The sequence below is a fragment of the Galeopterus variegatus genome, unplaced genomic scaffold, assembly GCF_000696425.1.
Source record: "Galeopterus variegatus unplaced genomic scaffold, G_variegatus-3.0.2 Scaffold2683, whole genome shotgun sequence".
Classification (NCBI taxonomy): Eukaryota; Metazoa; Chordata; class Mammalia; order Dermoptera; family Cynocephalidae; genus Galeopterus; species Galeopterus variegatus.
In genome coordinates this window covers 42,443-55,335 of record NW_007728794.1, presented here as the reverse complement: position 1 = coordinate 55,335, position 12,893 = coordinate 42,443, and the positions used below count along the sequence as shown (strand labels likewise).

Sequence of the window (12,893 nt, the reverse complement as noted above, 5' to 3'; positions counted from 1 at the left end):
CGCCCCGTCCGCCTACCCCCGCCCCTCGGGCGTCTCCGCCGTGCGGAGGGCACCAGTTCTATCTCCCTAGGGCCTCCTGGGCCCCGCCTGGATCCCGCGGACCTAAGACGACTAGGGGCTGTTTGGGGGCGCCACCGCCGCTGAGGCACCATTCGCTTGGCCTCGTTAACCTGCGTCCCCACTTTCCCCGGGGCCACCGGGTTCCCTGCTCTGGGCGGATACCGCGAGAATTCTCTCTCCGCCCCCAACTCCTTTCTGGGCAGAGCTGGTTGGGACTTGTCAAACACCCACGTCTCCTGGTCCTGGGAAGGGCTTGGGAGCCACGCCTCGGGCGACGGGCTCCGCCCAGACCCTGTTCCTCCACTGCACTACTATCGTCTGGCCGGAGACCGACGTGTGTACGCGCCCCGCACGAGCTGGCGCTTAGGCATTGCTGAGTAACCATCACCATCCCTCCTCCCAGCCCGCTGTCGGGTTCCTGGGGCCGAGCAGCTGTGACAGTCCTCCCTCAGGCAGTCCCAGCCCTCTTTTCCCCGCTCCGTGGAGGCTGGGGCGGGGAAGACTGCAGATTTGCAGATTGCTGGGCTGACCCTCGGCGTCCGGGCCAGGGCCTGGAGCAGTTGCGGCTCCTGGCCACTAGGTGTCAGGCTGTCCTCACTGTAGCGTGAGGTCCCCTCCAGCCTCTAAAGGAACAAAGCAGTCGCTTGGGGGGAAAGTGTGGTAGACCCTGTGCGAAAGGCAGCGCAGCTGACAGCCGGTTGGAGGGGTGCGGAGGTGGGAAGTGGAAGTAGAGGAGGGAGGGGAGACGTGGGGTGAGGGGAAAAGCGCTGCGAGAGGAAGGAAGAGGCTAGAAATTTGAGGCGCAGAGACCCAGGGACTAAGTCGTTTGGGTGTTTCCTCTGCCTCGCCTGTTGGTTCCAAGGTTACACATTAACCCCTGTGGGGCTCCTGGGTCAACCAAGGCCCAGTCGGTTTCCAGGTTAGGGCACAAGTGTCCCAGGTGAACAGCTTTCCCCATCTGCACTCCCTTTCCCCACAAGGCAGCTTTATCTGCCAGGCGACACCGGCCTGAGCCAGAGACCGAGCCCTCGCGGGGCTCTTCCAGTGCTCATCCCACATGGGCGGGACAAGAGCAGAAGGTTAAACACCGCTTTTCTCACATTCCTCGCCCCTTCAGGAATAGGGACCCTAAGCCTTAGCTAATGACCACTCTCCTTAATACTGAGCTTTTATGGAGCTCCTGCAGAGGAGGAGGCGCCAGAGAGAACCTGGAATTCAACTCCGGTCAAGACCCTTCCCCCATTCCCAGCCCCCAAAAGAAAAGAATTTTTTTTTAAAAAAGGCCCTAACCGGTCAAACTAAGCAGCCCCCCTAGTTGTGGGCGGAAGCCTTGAACTCATCTCGGCCAAACGTCGGTCTGTCCTCTTGCCCCTTCCACTCGCCTCCTGGGAGCGGACGACCTTACTCGGAGTGTGCGGGGGGAAGTGCGGTGCTGACGAGCCCGGTGCGCACCGGTCAGGACAGCCTGGAGACCGTGTCCCCTCCTCCGAGGCTGAGTCAGTGTGCACACCGCGGGGTTTCCCCGGCCCCTCCCTAGGCAAACACGAAACTAACCCCGCTCCCTGCTCCACAAACCGAGAGCCCTGCTCTCGATTCTTGGTTGTGCTCATCGTTTGAGTGACAGTGGGGAATGAGCTTTCTCCTGTTGGAACAGCGTCACTCGTGGACAAGGGAAAATCTTCGTTTCCCACCCTACCCCGCTTACGGGGGGCATCTCTCGAGGGCGCGGAATCTCTCCGGTCTCGGAATTGGCTGGGACCGTGCTGGCCACTGCGGGGCACGCCAAGAAAGGGCGTGTTGTCCTATTCCTCGCACCGTGCGTGGGGCGGGGCTGTGAGGGAAAGGCCATTGCGTGCCGGGGCAGCGGGCACAGTGCAAACCACGGACACAGCTGCGAGACTGAATCGACGTTCAACTCAGCTTGCGCCGCCCGCCAAATACCTTGCGGCGTGGGGGGCGGGGCGCTAGGGTGGGCAGGTCCGCGCATGCGCCGCATCAGAGGGGGGGCGTTCCGGAAGTGCAACTCTGAGGCGTAAGATGGAGAAGTACGGGCGGATCCGAGTGGTGGGGAGAGGTGCCTTCGGGTGAGCCAGGGCTCTGCGGGAGGAAACTGCTCGGGGAGGGGGGAAATGAGCCCCAACTCTGACCGCCAAACTCCGGCCCGGCCAGCCCCGCCCAGAGGCGTGAGCGCCGGTCTGGAAGCCCCGCCCAGGCTTCCGGTCCCGGTCCGGGCGAGGAGACTCCGCCGAGTTCTGTTAGATTTTTCATTCATTCAACGAATACTGAGCGCCAGCTGTACCTGTCAGGCCCTGGGTGCTGGGTATACTGTTATAACCAAAACAGGCGTGGTCTCTTCTCTCTCAGCTTCCAGACTACAGGAAAATTATACAACAAACGAGACATTATTAAGACAGTTATGAAGTTATAGCAGTTTTGAAAGCTTGCGAGGTTAGAGTACAACACCAGGAGGGATGTGTATTTGGGGTGGTCAAGAAAAAATTTTGTGAGACGTGAGGTTAATTTTCTTCGGCGGCTGGTATGGAGATCCGAACCCTTGAGCTTGGTATTACAAGGCTGCACTCTAATCGGTCGAACCAAGCAACCAGGCTCAAGAAGATTTAAAGCCAAGACTGGATTGAGGACAAGTAGTCTAAAGGTGAAGGAAGAGCTTTTCAGGCAGAGGGGAAAGATGGGAAGGTCGTCACGTGGGAAGGAATTCAGAGTATTCAAGGAATTGAGAAAAAGAATAATGTAGTTGAAATGTAGCGGGCAAGGTAAAGAGTGATATAAGATGTGATTGTCACGGAGGGCAGCGACCAGATTATGGCCTTGTAAGCTGAAGTAAAGGGGTCGAATTTATTTTCAGTGTAAGGGTTTTAAAGCAGAGGAATAGTCTGATATGATTTGTGTTTTTAAAATGTCATCCTGGGGCCGCCCGGTGGCGCACTGCTACAGTGCGCCGCTTGAGAGTGCGGTGGCGCTCCCGCTGAGGGTTCGGATCCCACATACAGACCGGTTCCCGCTCACTGGCTGAGCGAGGTGCGGGTGCAACACCGAGGGTTGCGATCCCGTTGCCGGTCCCGGTCCGGTACGGGCGCGACACTGAGGGTTGCAATCCATTGCCGAACACGAAAAAAGACCAAAAAAAAGGAAAAAAAAAAAAAACAGTACTATGTAAAAAAAATAAAATAAAATGTCATCCTGGCTGCTGTGTGGAATTTAGATTTGAGGGTGTCAGAAATGAAAGGGACCGTTTTGGAGGCTAGTGTAGTATTTTAGGCAAGAAGTGACAATAAGTTGAGCAAGGGTTATAGCAGAGAGCACAGAGAGAATTGGATGGGTTCGCAATATTTTGTAGGTAGAGCTGGCCTGTTTGCTCAGTAGGTTAGAGTGTGGTGTTGAAACACCAAGGTCAAGGGTTCAGATCCCCATACTGTCTAACTGCCAAAAAATAAATAAATAAATAAAACGCAAATATTTTTGAAGTAGAAACAGGATTTGTTGATGTGTTAGCATGAGATGTAGGAAAGATACTGGGATGATTTTCAGGTATCTAATTTTAATAGTTGGGGAATGGTGGTGTCATTTACTGAGACAGAGGAGACTGAGGAAGGAAGGGTTTTGGGGGCAGGAATCAAGAGTTTTATTTTGAGTTTGTTAAAATTTAGGATGCCTGTTGCCAGCCCGTGGCTTACTCGGGAGAGTGTGGTGCTGATAACACCAAGGCTACGGGTTCAGATCCCATATAGGGATGGCCAGATAGCTCACTTGGGAGAGCGTGGTGCTGACACCACCAAGCCAAGGGTTAAGATCCCCTTACCGGTCATCTTTAAAAAAAAAAAAAAATTTTAGGATGAGCCATTCAGGTGGAGATGCAAAGCAGGTAGTTAGATATCTGGGTTTGAGTCTCAGAGGAGAGGTCTAAGCTACAGATAAAAGTTTGATTTTTCTTTTCTTTTTTTTTTTTTTTGGAGGCTGGCTGGTATGTGGATCCAACCCTTGACCTTGGTGTTGTAACACCGCACTCTAACCTGGCCCTCAGATAAAAATTTGAGACTCATATAAAAATTTGAGATGATCAACTTATAGTTCATTCATTCAGCAAATACATATTGAGCTCTTAATTTGTGCTAAATACTGGGCTATGCACTGGGGATATAGTGATGAACAAGAATGCTATGTAGTCCCTGCTTTTATAGACACTGACCACAGAGTTGATAATAATAATATGAATGGCTTCTATGAGCATTCTCTATGTGCTAGGCACTGTGCTGTCTTACATTAATTTTCTCCTTTGATCCTCTAAACAACGCTGTGAGGTTGATTATATTTTCCAGATGATGATGTCACATAATGTATCCAAATCAGATAACTAGTTATAGGAGCCAGGATATGAACCCAGGCAGTTAACTCCAGAGTCTGTGGGAGCTCAGAGATCAAGGCTAACTTTACCTAACTGTGCTTATGGTGAAACTGAAGCCTCACACAAGAGTTTGTGATTAGTTCATCCAGTTCCCAAGCTCAGTGTTCTGTGCACTTGGTTAGATGACCTCCTAGTCTGGGTTCCCATTACCCTCTTCTTTTTTTTTTTTTGGTCCTTTTTTGAGACTGGCCGCCCCGCGCTCAGCCAGTGAGCACCGGCCATCCCTATATAGGATCTGAACCCGCGGCAGGAGCACCGCACTCCCCAGAGGGCACCACGGCCCCGGCCCTTTTTTTTTTTTTCCATTACCCTCTTCTTTTTTTTTTTTTGGTCCTTTTTTGAGACTGGCCGCACCGCGCTCAGCCAGTGAGCACCGGCCATCCCTATATAGGATCTGAACCCGCGGCAGGAGCACCGCACTCTCCAGAGTGCACCACGGCCTCGGCCTTTTTTTTTTTTCCATTACCCTCTTCTAAGGAACATCCAGTCACCAGGTCTGCCCTGCCTGATATGTGGCTAGAGGCTCAGCTTGTGCCTGCTTCTGTACTGTGTGTCCCCAGGATTGTGCATCTGTGCCTGCGCAAGGCTGACCAAAAGCTGGTGATTATCAAGCAGATCCCAGTGGAACAGATGACCAAGGAAGAGCGGCAAGCAGCCCAGAATGAGTGCCAGGTTCTCAAGCTGCTCAACCACCCCAATGTCATTGAGTACTACGAGAACTTCCTAGAGGACAAGGCCCTCATGATCGCCATGGAATACGCACCAGGTGGGCCAGCCTGCTTGCATTAGCCTGGCTGTATGGGCCTCTCACACCTGGAACAGGCAGACACAGATCAACCGGCTTCCCTTCTTGGAATGGGCTTGGCTAAGGGTCAGAGGTATAGAATTCTGACCCCAATTGTGTGAGGGAACTGTGTGAAGGGCCTGGCTGGGCCCTTGCCCTCTTTGGTCCCAGTGCCCTGTTCCGTAAAATTAGAGGCATTGTTCCAGGTGTGGGAAAGCCTGGATCTTGATTAGTTCCTTGGGCCACAGGCGGCACCCTGGCTGAATTCATTCAAAAGCGCTGCAATTCGCTGCTAGAGGAGGAGACCATCCTGCACTTCTTTGTGCAGATCCTGCTCGCGCTGCATCACGTGCACACCCATCTCATTCTGCACCGGGACCTCAAGACCCAGAACATTCTTCTTGACAAACACCGCATGGTCGTCAAGATCGGCGACTTTGGCATCTCCAAGATCCTTAGCAGCAAGAGCAAGGCCTACACGGTGCCTGGGGATGGAGGGGACCTTCAGGGTGCTAGAGATCTTGAGGGCTAAAGCCTATTCTACATCTCTACCTCTTCCCCTCCCCCCAAAAAAACCTTGGCCACTTGGCCCCTGGCTGGGTGGTCCTGCAGGAGGAAACCCCTTAGCCTGCTTTGAGGAGAAGCTGTCCCCAACTGGGCCTGTGGGCAGAACCTCTGGTCCTTTCTCCCTCCAGGACTGTAATACAGGCTTTCCTCCTGCAGGTGGTGGGTACTCCATGCTACATCTCCCCTGAGCTGTGTGAGGGCAAGCCGTATAACCAGAAGAGTGACATCTGGGCCCTAGGCTGTGTCCTTTATGAGCTGGCCAGCCTCAAGAGGGCCTTCGAGGCTGCGGTGAGTGTAAGCACCCCCAAGGGGACAACTGGGAAATCTCTACCCCCCTCCCCCAGCAGTCCTCAGCTCCAACCACTTCTGGGTGTCTTCTCTTGTGGCTGAGTCATGTCTCTGCCTCATCAGACTTGTGGCTGCCCCTCAGACTATGGATTTCTAAGGGTAGGGCTTGGGTCCCACCATTGACTGAGGACTCCTGAGGGTAGGGCTGTGGCTCTCCCATCAGATTAGGGACGCTCCCAAGAGTAAGACTTGAGTTTTTCAACAACCTGGGGCTTCTGGGGACAGAGCTGCAGCTCCTGTCAGACTAGGGATTCCCGAAAGCAGGGTTTGACTCCCCTGTCATTCTGGGAGACCCCTCATCAGACTCAAGTCTCCTGAGGCAGGTCTGTTATTACCACAACAGCCCAGGGTCTGCAGCCGGGGGTACTGCCCTGCCTAAGAGCCTAGCCTCAGGCCTTGGGCAGCCCCCAACTTGGTGCCTTCACAGAACCTGCCAGCACTGGTGCTGAAGATCATGAGCGGCACCTTTGCACCCATCTCTGACCGATACAGCCCTGAGCTGCGTCAGCTTGTCCTGAGTCTGCTTAGCCTTGAGCCTGCACAGCGGCCACCACTCAGCCACATCATGGCGCAGCCCCTCTGCATCCGCGCCCTCCTCAACCTCCACACCGACCTGGGCAGTGTCCGCATGCGGAGGCCTGTGCAGGGTGGGGGGGTCCTGGGTGGCAGGGTGGGGGCACCCAGTGGGAATACAGGAGGTCTGGCGCAGAGGGGTGCCTGGGGCGAGTCCTCCACTCCTATGTGTAGGAATGCCAGGGAGGGTCTGTGTCCTAAAGCCCCCATCTGTCCCGCAGGGCAGAGAAGTCCCTGGCTGCTGGATCACCCATTGCCGCTGGCAGCACAGGGAGCAGGACCACCAGCACCCGCTGCAGGGGTAAGCTGGGGTGGGCCACTGGGTCCCTGCAGACACCACACCGTTCTCATCAATTTAGTAAACCTGAGGGCCGAGCCCGTGGCGCCCTCGGTAGAGTGCGGCGCTTGAGAGCGCAGTGGCGCTCCCGCCGCGGGTTCGGATCCTATATAGGGATGACCGGTGCGCTCACAGAGCTCACTGGCTGAGCACGGTGCGGCTGAGTATGGTGCGGCCGGTCTCAAAAAGGACAAAAAAAAAAAAAATTTAGTAAACCTGAGGGCCGATCCCGTGGCGCCCTCGGTAGAGTGCGGCGCTTGAGAGCGCAGTGGCGCTCCCGCCGCGGGTTCGGATCCTATATAGGGATGACCGGTGCGCTCACAGAGCTCACTGGCTGAGCACGGTGCGGCTGAGTATGGTGCGGCCGGTCTCAAAAAGGACAAAAAAAAAAAAAATTTAGTAAACCTGATGTGCTGTCCTGGCAGGCGTCCCTCGGGGACCTGTGAGGCCGGCCATCCCCCCACCACTGTCTTCAGTGTATGCCTGGGGCGGTGGGCTTAGCATCCCCCTGCGGCTGCCGATGCTTAACACAGAAGTGGTTCAGGTGGCAGCTGGGCGCACACAGAAGGCTGGTGTCACGCGCTCTGGACGCCTCATCCTGTGGGAAGTAAGCAGGCTGGGGGTGGATCTGAACGGGTTGAGGGTGGGGGCCCTAAGAAGGGTTGAGGGTGATCAGGCAACGCCCACTCCCTCCTGCCTCCTCTGCAGGCCCCGCCCTTAGGCGCTGGGGGAGGTACCCTCCTCCCTGGGGCAGTGGAGCAGCCTCAGCCCCAGTTCATCTCGCGTTTCCTGGAGGGACAGTCAGGCGTGACCATCAAGCACGTGGCCTGCGGGGACCTCTTCACTGCCTGCCTGACCGGTCGGGACTACCCTGTGGGGACCTTCTATGAGAAGGCCCCAGAGAGCAACCTCCCTCCTTACAAATTGCTCAATTAATGCTTCTATCTACTAGCTGTTGAGATTTATGTAGCCACTCTTACCCTACACACAGGCCTGACAAGGTAGTAGTTACATTATCCCCATTGACAGATGGAGAAACTCAGGCTCAGAGAGGCTGTCACATGTTCTAAGTCACACACCTGGGAAGAAAGACCCCTACCTTTTTCTTTCCTCCTATCCCATCCTTCCAGCCCTAGCCCTCAGCTTTATCTTGCTCCTCCAACCCTCAGGTGGACTAGGCTGTCTGGAAAAAGTCTAACTTCTCTCCCTGCTCTTTCTCCTCACTGCCCTCCTCCCCAGACCGAGGCATCATCATGACCTTTGGCAGTGGCAGCAATGGGTGCTTAGGCCATGGCAGCCTCACTGACATCAGCCAGGTGGGTATCACATGTATTGTAGAGATAGGGAAGTGGGGGCATGGCAGGGAGCCCACATCTGAGAGTTAACATCAGGTTAGGGGCAGGGGCTTCCCCAGCAGCCACAGGTCCCTGTAGCTTCCCTGCTGCACCTGCTTTGGACCACAACAGGGGAAGTACAGAAAGACCACGCTTCCCTGTGGTTACCTACCTGGCAGCATGTGTGGCTGGAGTTAAAGGGACAGCCACCTCATGAGAATTCGTAGCCTCCAACTTCACCTCTACAGGGGATGCTGAGGCCAGGTGGCTAGTCCCAAGCCCCTTGCTCAGTCTCCCTTGCTGCTTCCCCTCTCTAGCCCACCATTGTGGAGGCCCTGCTTGGCTATGAGATGGTGCAGGTGGCCTGTGGGGCCTCTCATGTGCTGGCCCTGTCCACTGAGCGTGAACTATTTGCCTGGGGCCGTGGAGATGGTGGTAAGCTCCCTACCCTTGCTCCAGCCTTTAGGCTCCATCTCGCAGCATCCCCAGCCTTGATTTGTTCCCTTCATACTCACCTTCTACACTATGGCCCATCTTCCCTCTTTTCTCTCAAATCCTATTAATTCAATCACTCATTCATTCAACAAACCTTTATAGCTTGCTCACTATGTGCCCACCCTGTGGTGGGTACTGAGACAAGATGAATGAGATGTGGTTTCCTTCTGGTGCTTACGACATAATGAGGGAGATTTCATTCATCCAACAGTATTTACTGAAGTCTGTATTTAGAGAGGTCTGGGTCAGGCATCAGGTTGGACACTGATTCTAGAGATGACATGATGGGTTCCTGTCCTCCTGGAGGACAGGCTGGTGGGGGAGAGAGAACACATCCCTAGCATGCTAGAGAACAGACAGCACCAGGCCTGCATCCAAGGTTCAGAGGTGGGGAAATTCAAAGACAGCAGTGTCACCTGGAGGAGACAGAAATGGCATCTGAACAGGGCTCTAAAGGAACAGGAGGAGGACTTTGCCCAGCAGAGGGGCCTAGGAAAGGCATTTCTGACTGAGAGAGCAGTCGTCTCTCATGCTGTTCTCTCTTCTCTGTGGGCCTCCTCCTCCTGGCACTACCAGCCCTGAAGCTCAACTAACCCCATCCTGGTCTCTTCTTGTAGGCAGGCTGGGACTAGGTACCAGGGAGTCTCACAGCTGCCCCCAGCAGGTGCCCATGCCCTCTGGACAGGAAGCCCAGCGGGTTGTATGTGGCATCGACTGCTCCATGATCCTCACTGTGCCTGGCCGAGCCCTGGCCTGCGGGAGCAACAGGTGAATAGCTGCACCAGGATGACGAGCTGCCCCTTGCCTCCTTGGCTGCTAGCACTCCATCCGTCATTGCCAGCCTCCCACCAAGGCCCAGAACTGAGGGGGGCTGAGGGTGCTGCTCAGCAGGTTCAGCCCAAGGTGGGATCCGTCTCCTGGTGCACCAGCTCCTGCCCAGACAGGTGGGGACAAGGCAGCCTATACAAACTGTCAATTGGATGTGGCTTCTGGCTTTGCCCTCAGGTTCAATAAGCTGGGCCTGGACCACATCCCCCTGGGAGAGGAACCTGTCCCCCAGCAGCAAGTGGAGGAGGCTTTGAGCTTCACACCACTAGGCTCTGCTCCCCTAGACTGGGAGCCCCTGCTAAGTGTGGACCTGGGCACTGCTCATTCAGCTGCTGTGACTGGTGAGTAGGACCTGGGCACAGGGGACCAGAGGGGGACTCACCTGGCTTCCTTGGCACCTCTGTTGAGGCACCACCCTCTCTTCTTTCTTCTCCTGCAGCCTCGGGTGACTGCTACACTTTTGGCAGCAATCAGCATGGGCAGTTGGGCACCAGTGCCCGCCGGGGCAGCCGGGCACCCTGTCAGGTCCAAGGCCTCGAGGGCATCAAGATGGCGATGGTGGCCTGTGGGGATGCCTTCACTGTAGCCATTGGGGCAGGTGAGGAGTGGGCACAGTGGGGGCAGACAGGGGCATGGCCAGTAGGGTTTATCATGCTCATTGTCACCTACTGGGGCCAGTCTGGCAGTTTGGAGGATCACTGCCTGCTCTGCGCCCCTCCCACTTCCCTCCTTGGGATTCTCTCTGGCAGAGGGTGAAGTGTACTCTTGGGGCAAAGGTGCCCGAGGTCGACTGGGAAGGAGGGATGAGGATGCTGGACTCCCTCGGCCAGTGCAGCTGGATGAGACACACCCTTACACAGTGACTTCTGTGTCCTGTTGCCATGGAAACACTCTCCTGGCTGTTCGCCGTGAGTTAGAACTTTTCCCACCTCACCCACACAAAGGTTAACCCCAACTGGCCCCTGCTCACACTCCCATCCCCAGTGGTCACATCCCAAATCACCAAAAGCATCTTCAGCCCCCAGATAAATGAAAGCAGAAGCTGTGGGGTAAAATTCTGAACTTCCTACCTGGGGTGGGCAAGGGCATGTGCTTCTGGGACCTCACAGAAGGGCTGCCCCACTACTCCCCAGGGCTCACGTGTTCTTTCTCCTCCTACTCCCTGAGGCCAGTTCACTTTGAACTGTTGTGAGGCTGCTGCATGGAAAAGGGAACCAGAATACCCAACTGAGAATTTAAAAGGAGGTTTTTATTGGCCAGCTGGTGGCTGTTCCTCCAAGGAGGTCTTGGAAGGAAGCAGCCCTGACTTGAAATTTAGGCAGTTTTTTAAAAGGCACATTTTACATTAGTCACACAGTTAAAATTATCAAATAGTCACACACTTATAGTTATATAGTCACATACATACACACATACCCTCCTGGCATGAGGAGGGGGTTTGGGGAAGCCTAGCGCAAGCTGATAACAAAAGCTGAAACAAGGCAGTTAATTGCTCAAGGGCCACTTGGGTGGGGAACATCAAACAAAATTTAAACTTCTCTAAGTGCAGGCTAATATTTAGCTTTTAACTCCTATTAAGGGGGGGCTAAAGAGCCAAGGGGGATTTTTAAACAATAACATTTTTTAAGCAATTCAAACACTTTTTAAACTTAAGTAATCTACCTAGTCACATAGCAAGAAGTTTCACAGAAGCGAATTGTGTATGTTATGAAAGTGGGGTTCTCCCTATCTCAGAACCTTCATTTCTGGCCTGGCAGGGTCCAGCATCCAGGGCCTGTGGGAGTGGAGGTGGGTAGCACTTGCTGGAGGCACTGCCCTCTGGGAAGCTGCCCGGGGTTCTCTTTGATATTTTACAGCCATCACAGATGAGCCAGCCCCACCCTGAGGCACCTGGACACACCTCTGGACCACCCTAACTGGACCACCACCTCTGACTGGTCTGAAAAGTGCAGGTTCCTGAGGCATGACTGTCCCCACCAGCCATCAGTGGGGTATAAGGGCCATTGAAGCCCCTGCTCTGCTTTTGGCCCAGGATTTGGAAACCTCAACCCCACTCTGTTTTGCCCAACACCTCTTTTCCTTCTTACCCACTGTTCCCTTAAGTCTGTGTCCCTAGGGTCCAGCCTGGCCGGAGGTGGAAGCCAGACCTAGCCTTTGGAAGCATGGTGGTCTCTAGAGCCTTGGCAAAAGGCTGGAGGCAGCTGTGGCTCCACTCAGACGCTGCCCTTTCCCCCAGCCCTGTTAGAAAATAAGTCCCTGGTGCCCACTAGGAGACCACCTCCATGCTTTGGAGCAGGCAAGTCGGGGCCTGCCTGGACTGGCCATTAGGCTGCCTAGCCTCTGCATGGCCTGGGGCAGGGAGCTCCTAGGGACTGCTAACACCCGCCCCCACACCTTTGTCCTGGGGCAGGGGTTTGCACAGCCTCTGCTTGCCTCCCTTCAGAAGGAAGTGCAGAAGCCATAAAGTGCCTACTGCAGAGAAGATCCAGGCCGAAGGTTGCCCTCTCCCCATAACCAGGTTGGGGGAAGGGGTAGCTGGTCGGATCAGCTCAGTTTCCCAAAGGACTGGAATTAGTGCCAATAAAAATACCAGCTGCCTGCCTGGACTGTGGTGTCTTCAGGGGTGGGAGTGGCGGTCTGACACCTCAGGACTGGGCTGGGCGGCCCGACCTCGGTTGCAGGGCCGCGGCCGAGGGAAGAATGTGGGCGCAGCCGGAGGCTGGGGCTGAGGTTCCTCTGGCCCAGCGCCCAGCCCGGCCCCTCGCCCCAGCCAGGCTCCCCGGATCTGGTTGCCAGGCTTTGGCTGCCTAGCACCTGGAAGCTGAGGCCCCAGGTCCCAGAGGAGCGCGTGGCCCCCGAGACCGAGACTTGACTGAGGAGAAACAAACGTCTGTGGCGCGGCCAGTCCGCTTTTACGACGCGCACTCCCCCGGGGCCCCTCTCCCTGTCCCAGCCAGCCCCCAGCTCTGGGGAGAAGCGGAGCCCCGATCTCTCTCCCCAAGGGGAAAGAGATGCCCCTGCTTCCGGGAGTGGGCGAGTCTGACTCACTTTCCTAGGCCGGGGCGAGTCTGGCCGCACCCGGACCCCAAGCCATGAGCTGGCTGGGTGGGCGGGCGGGCACTAGGACCGGGCGGCCGCGGCTCC

General features: G+C 55.5%; 1 protein-coding gene across 1 annotated transcript; it reads left to right on the top strand.

Moving 5' to 3' along the window:
• The first annotated feature begins 2,089 nt into the window (after positions 1 to 2,089).
• Positions 2,090 to 12,355, top strand: NEK8 (NIMA-related kinase 8). Its single transcript, XM_008582623.1, has 15 exons — positions 2,090 to 2,144; positions 5,044 to 5,249; positions 5,516 to 5,748; positions 5,991 to 6,122; positions 6,610 to 6,818; positions 6,977 to 7,056; positions 7,518 to 7,699; positions 7,801 to 7,951; positions 8,332 to 8,408; positions 8,744 to 8,861; positions 9,539 to 9,689; positions 9,927 to 10,090; positions 10,189 to 10,347; positions 10,499 to 10,657; positions 11,606 to 12,355. Exons 1-15 carry the CDS (start codon positions 2,098 to 2,100, stop codon positions 11,632 to 11,634), a joined length of 2,097 nt encoding a protein of 698 aa, XP_008580845.1. The 5' UTR covers positions 2,090 to 2,097; the 3' UTR covers positions 11,635 to 12,355.
• The last annotated feature ends 538 nt before the right edge of the window (positions 12,356 to 12,893 follow it).

Excerpts from the sequence above, each read along its gene's own strand:
- NEK8 (XM_008582623.1), top strand. The coding sequence starts at position 2,098 with ATGGAGAAGTACGGGCGGATCCGAGTGGTGGGGAGAGGTGCCTTCGG. Across the intron at positions 5,749-5,990 it reads GCAAGAGCAAGGCCTACACG|GTGGTGGGTACTCCATGCTA; the intron begins GTGCCTGGGGAT and ends TTCCTCCTGCAG. Across the intron at positions 10,091-10,188 it reads TCATTCAGCTGCTGTGACTG|CCTCGGGTGACTGCTACACT; the intron begins GTGAGTAGGACC and ends CTTCTCCTGCAG.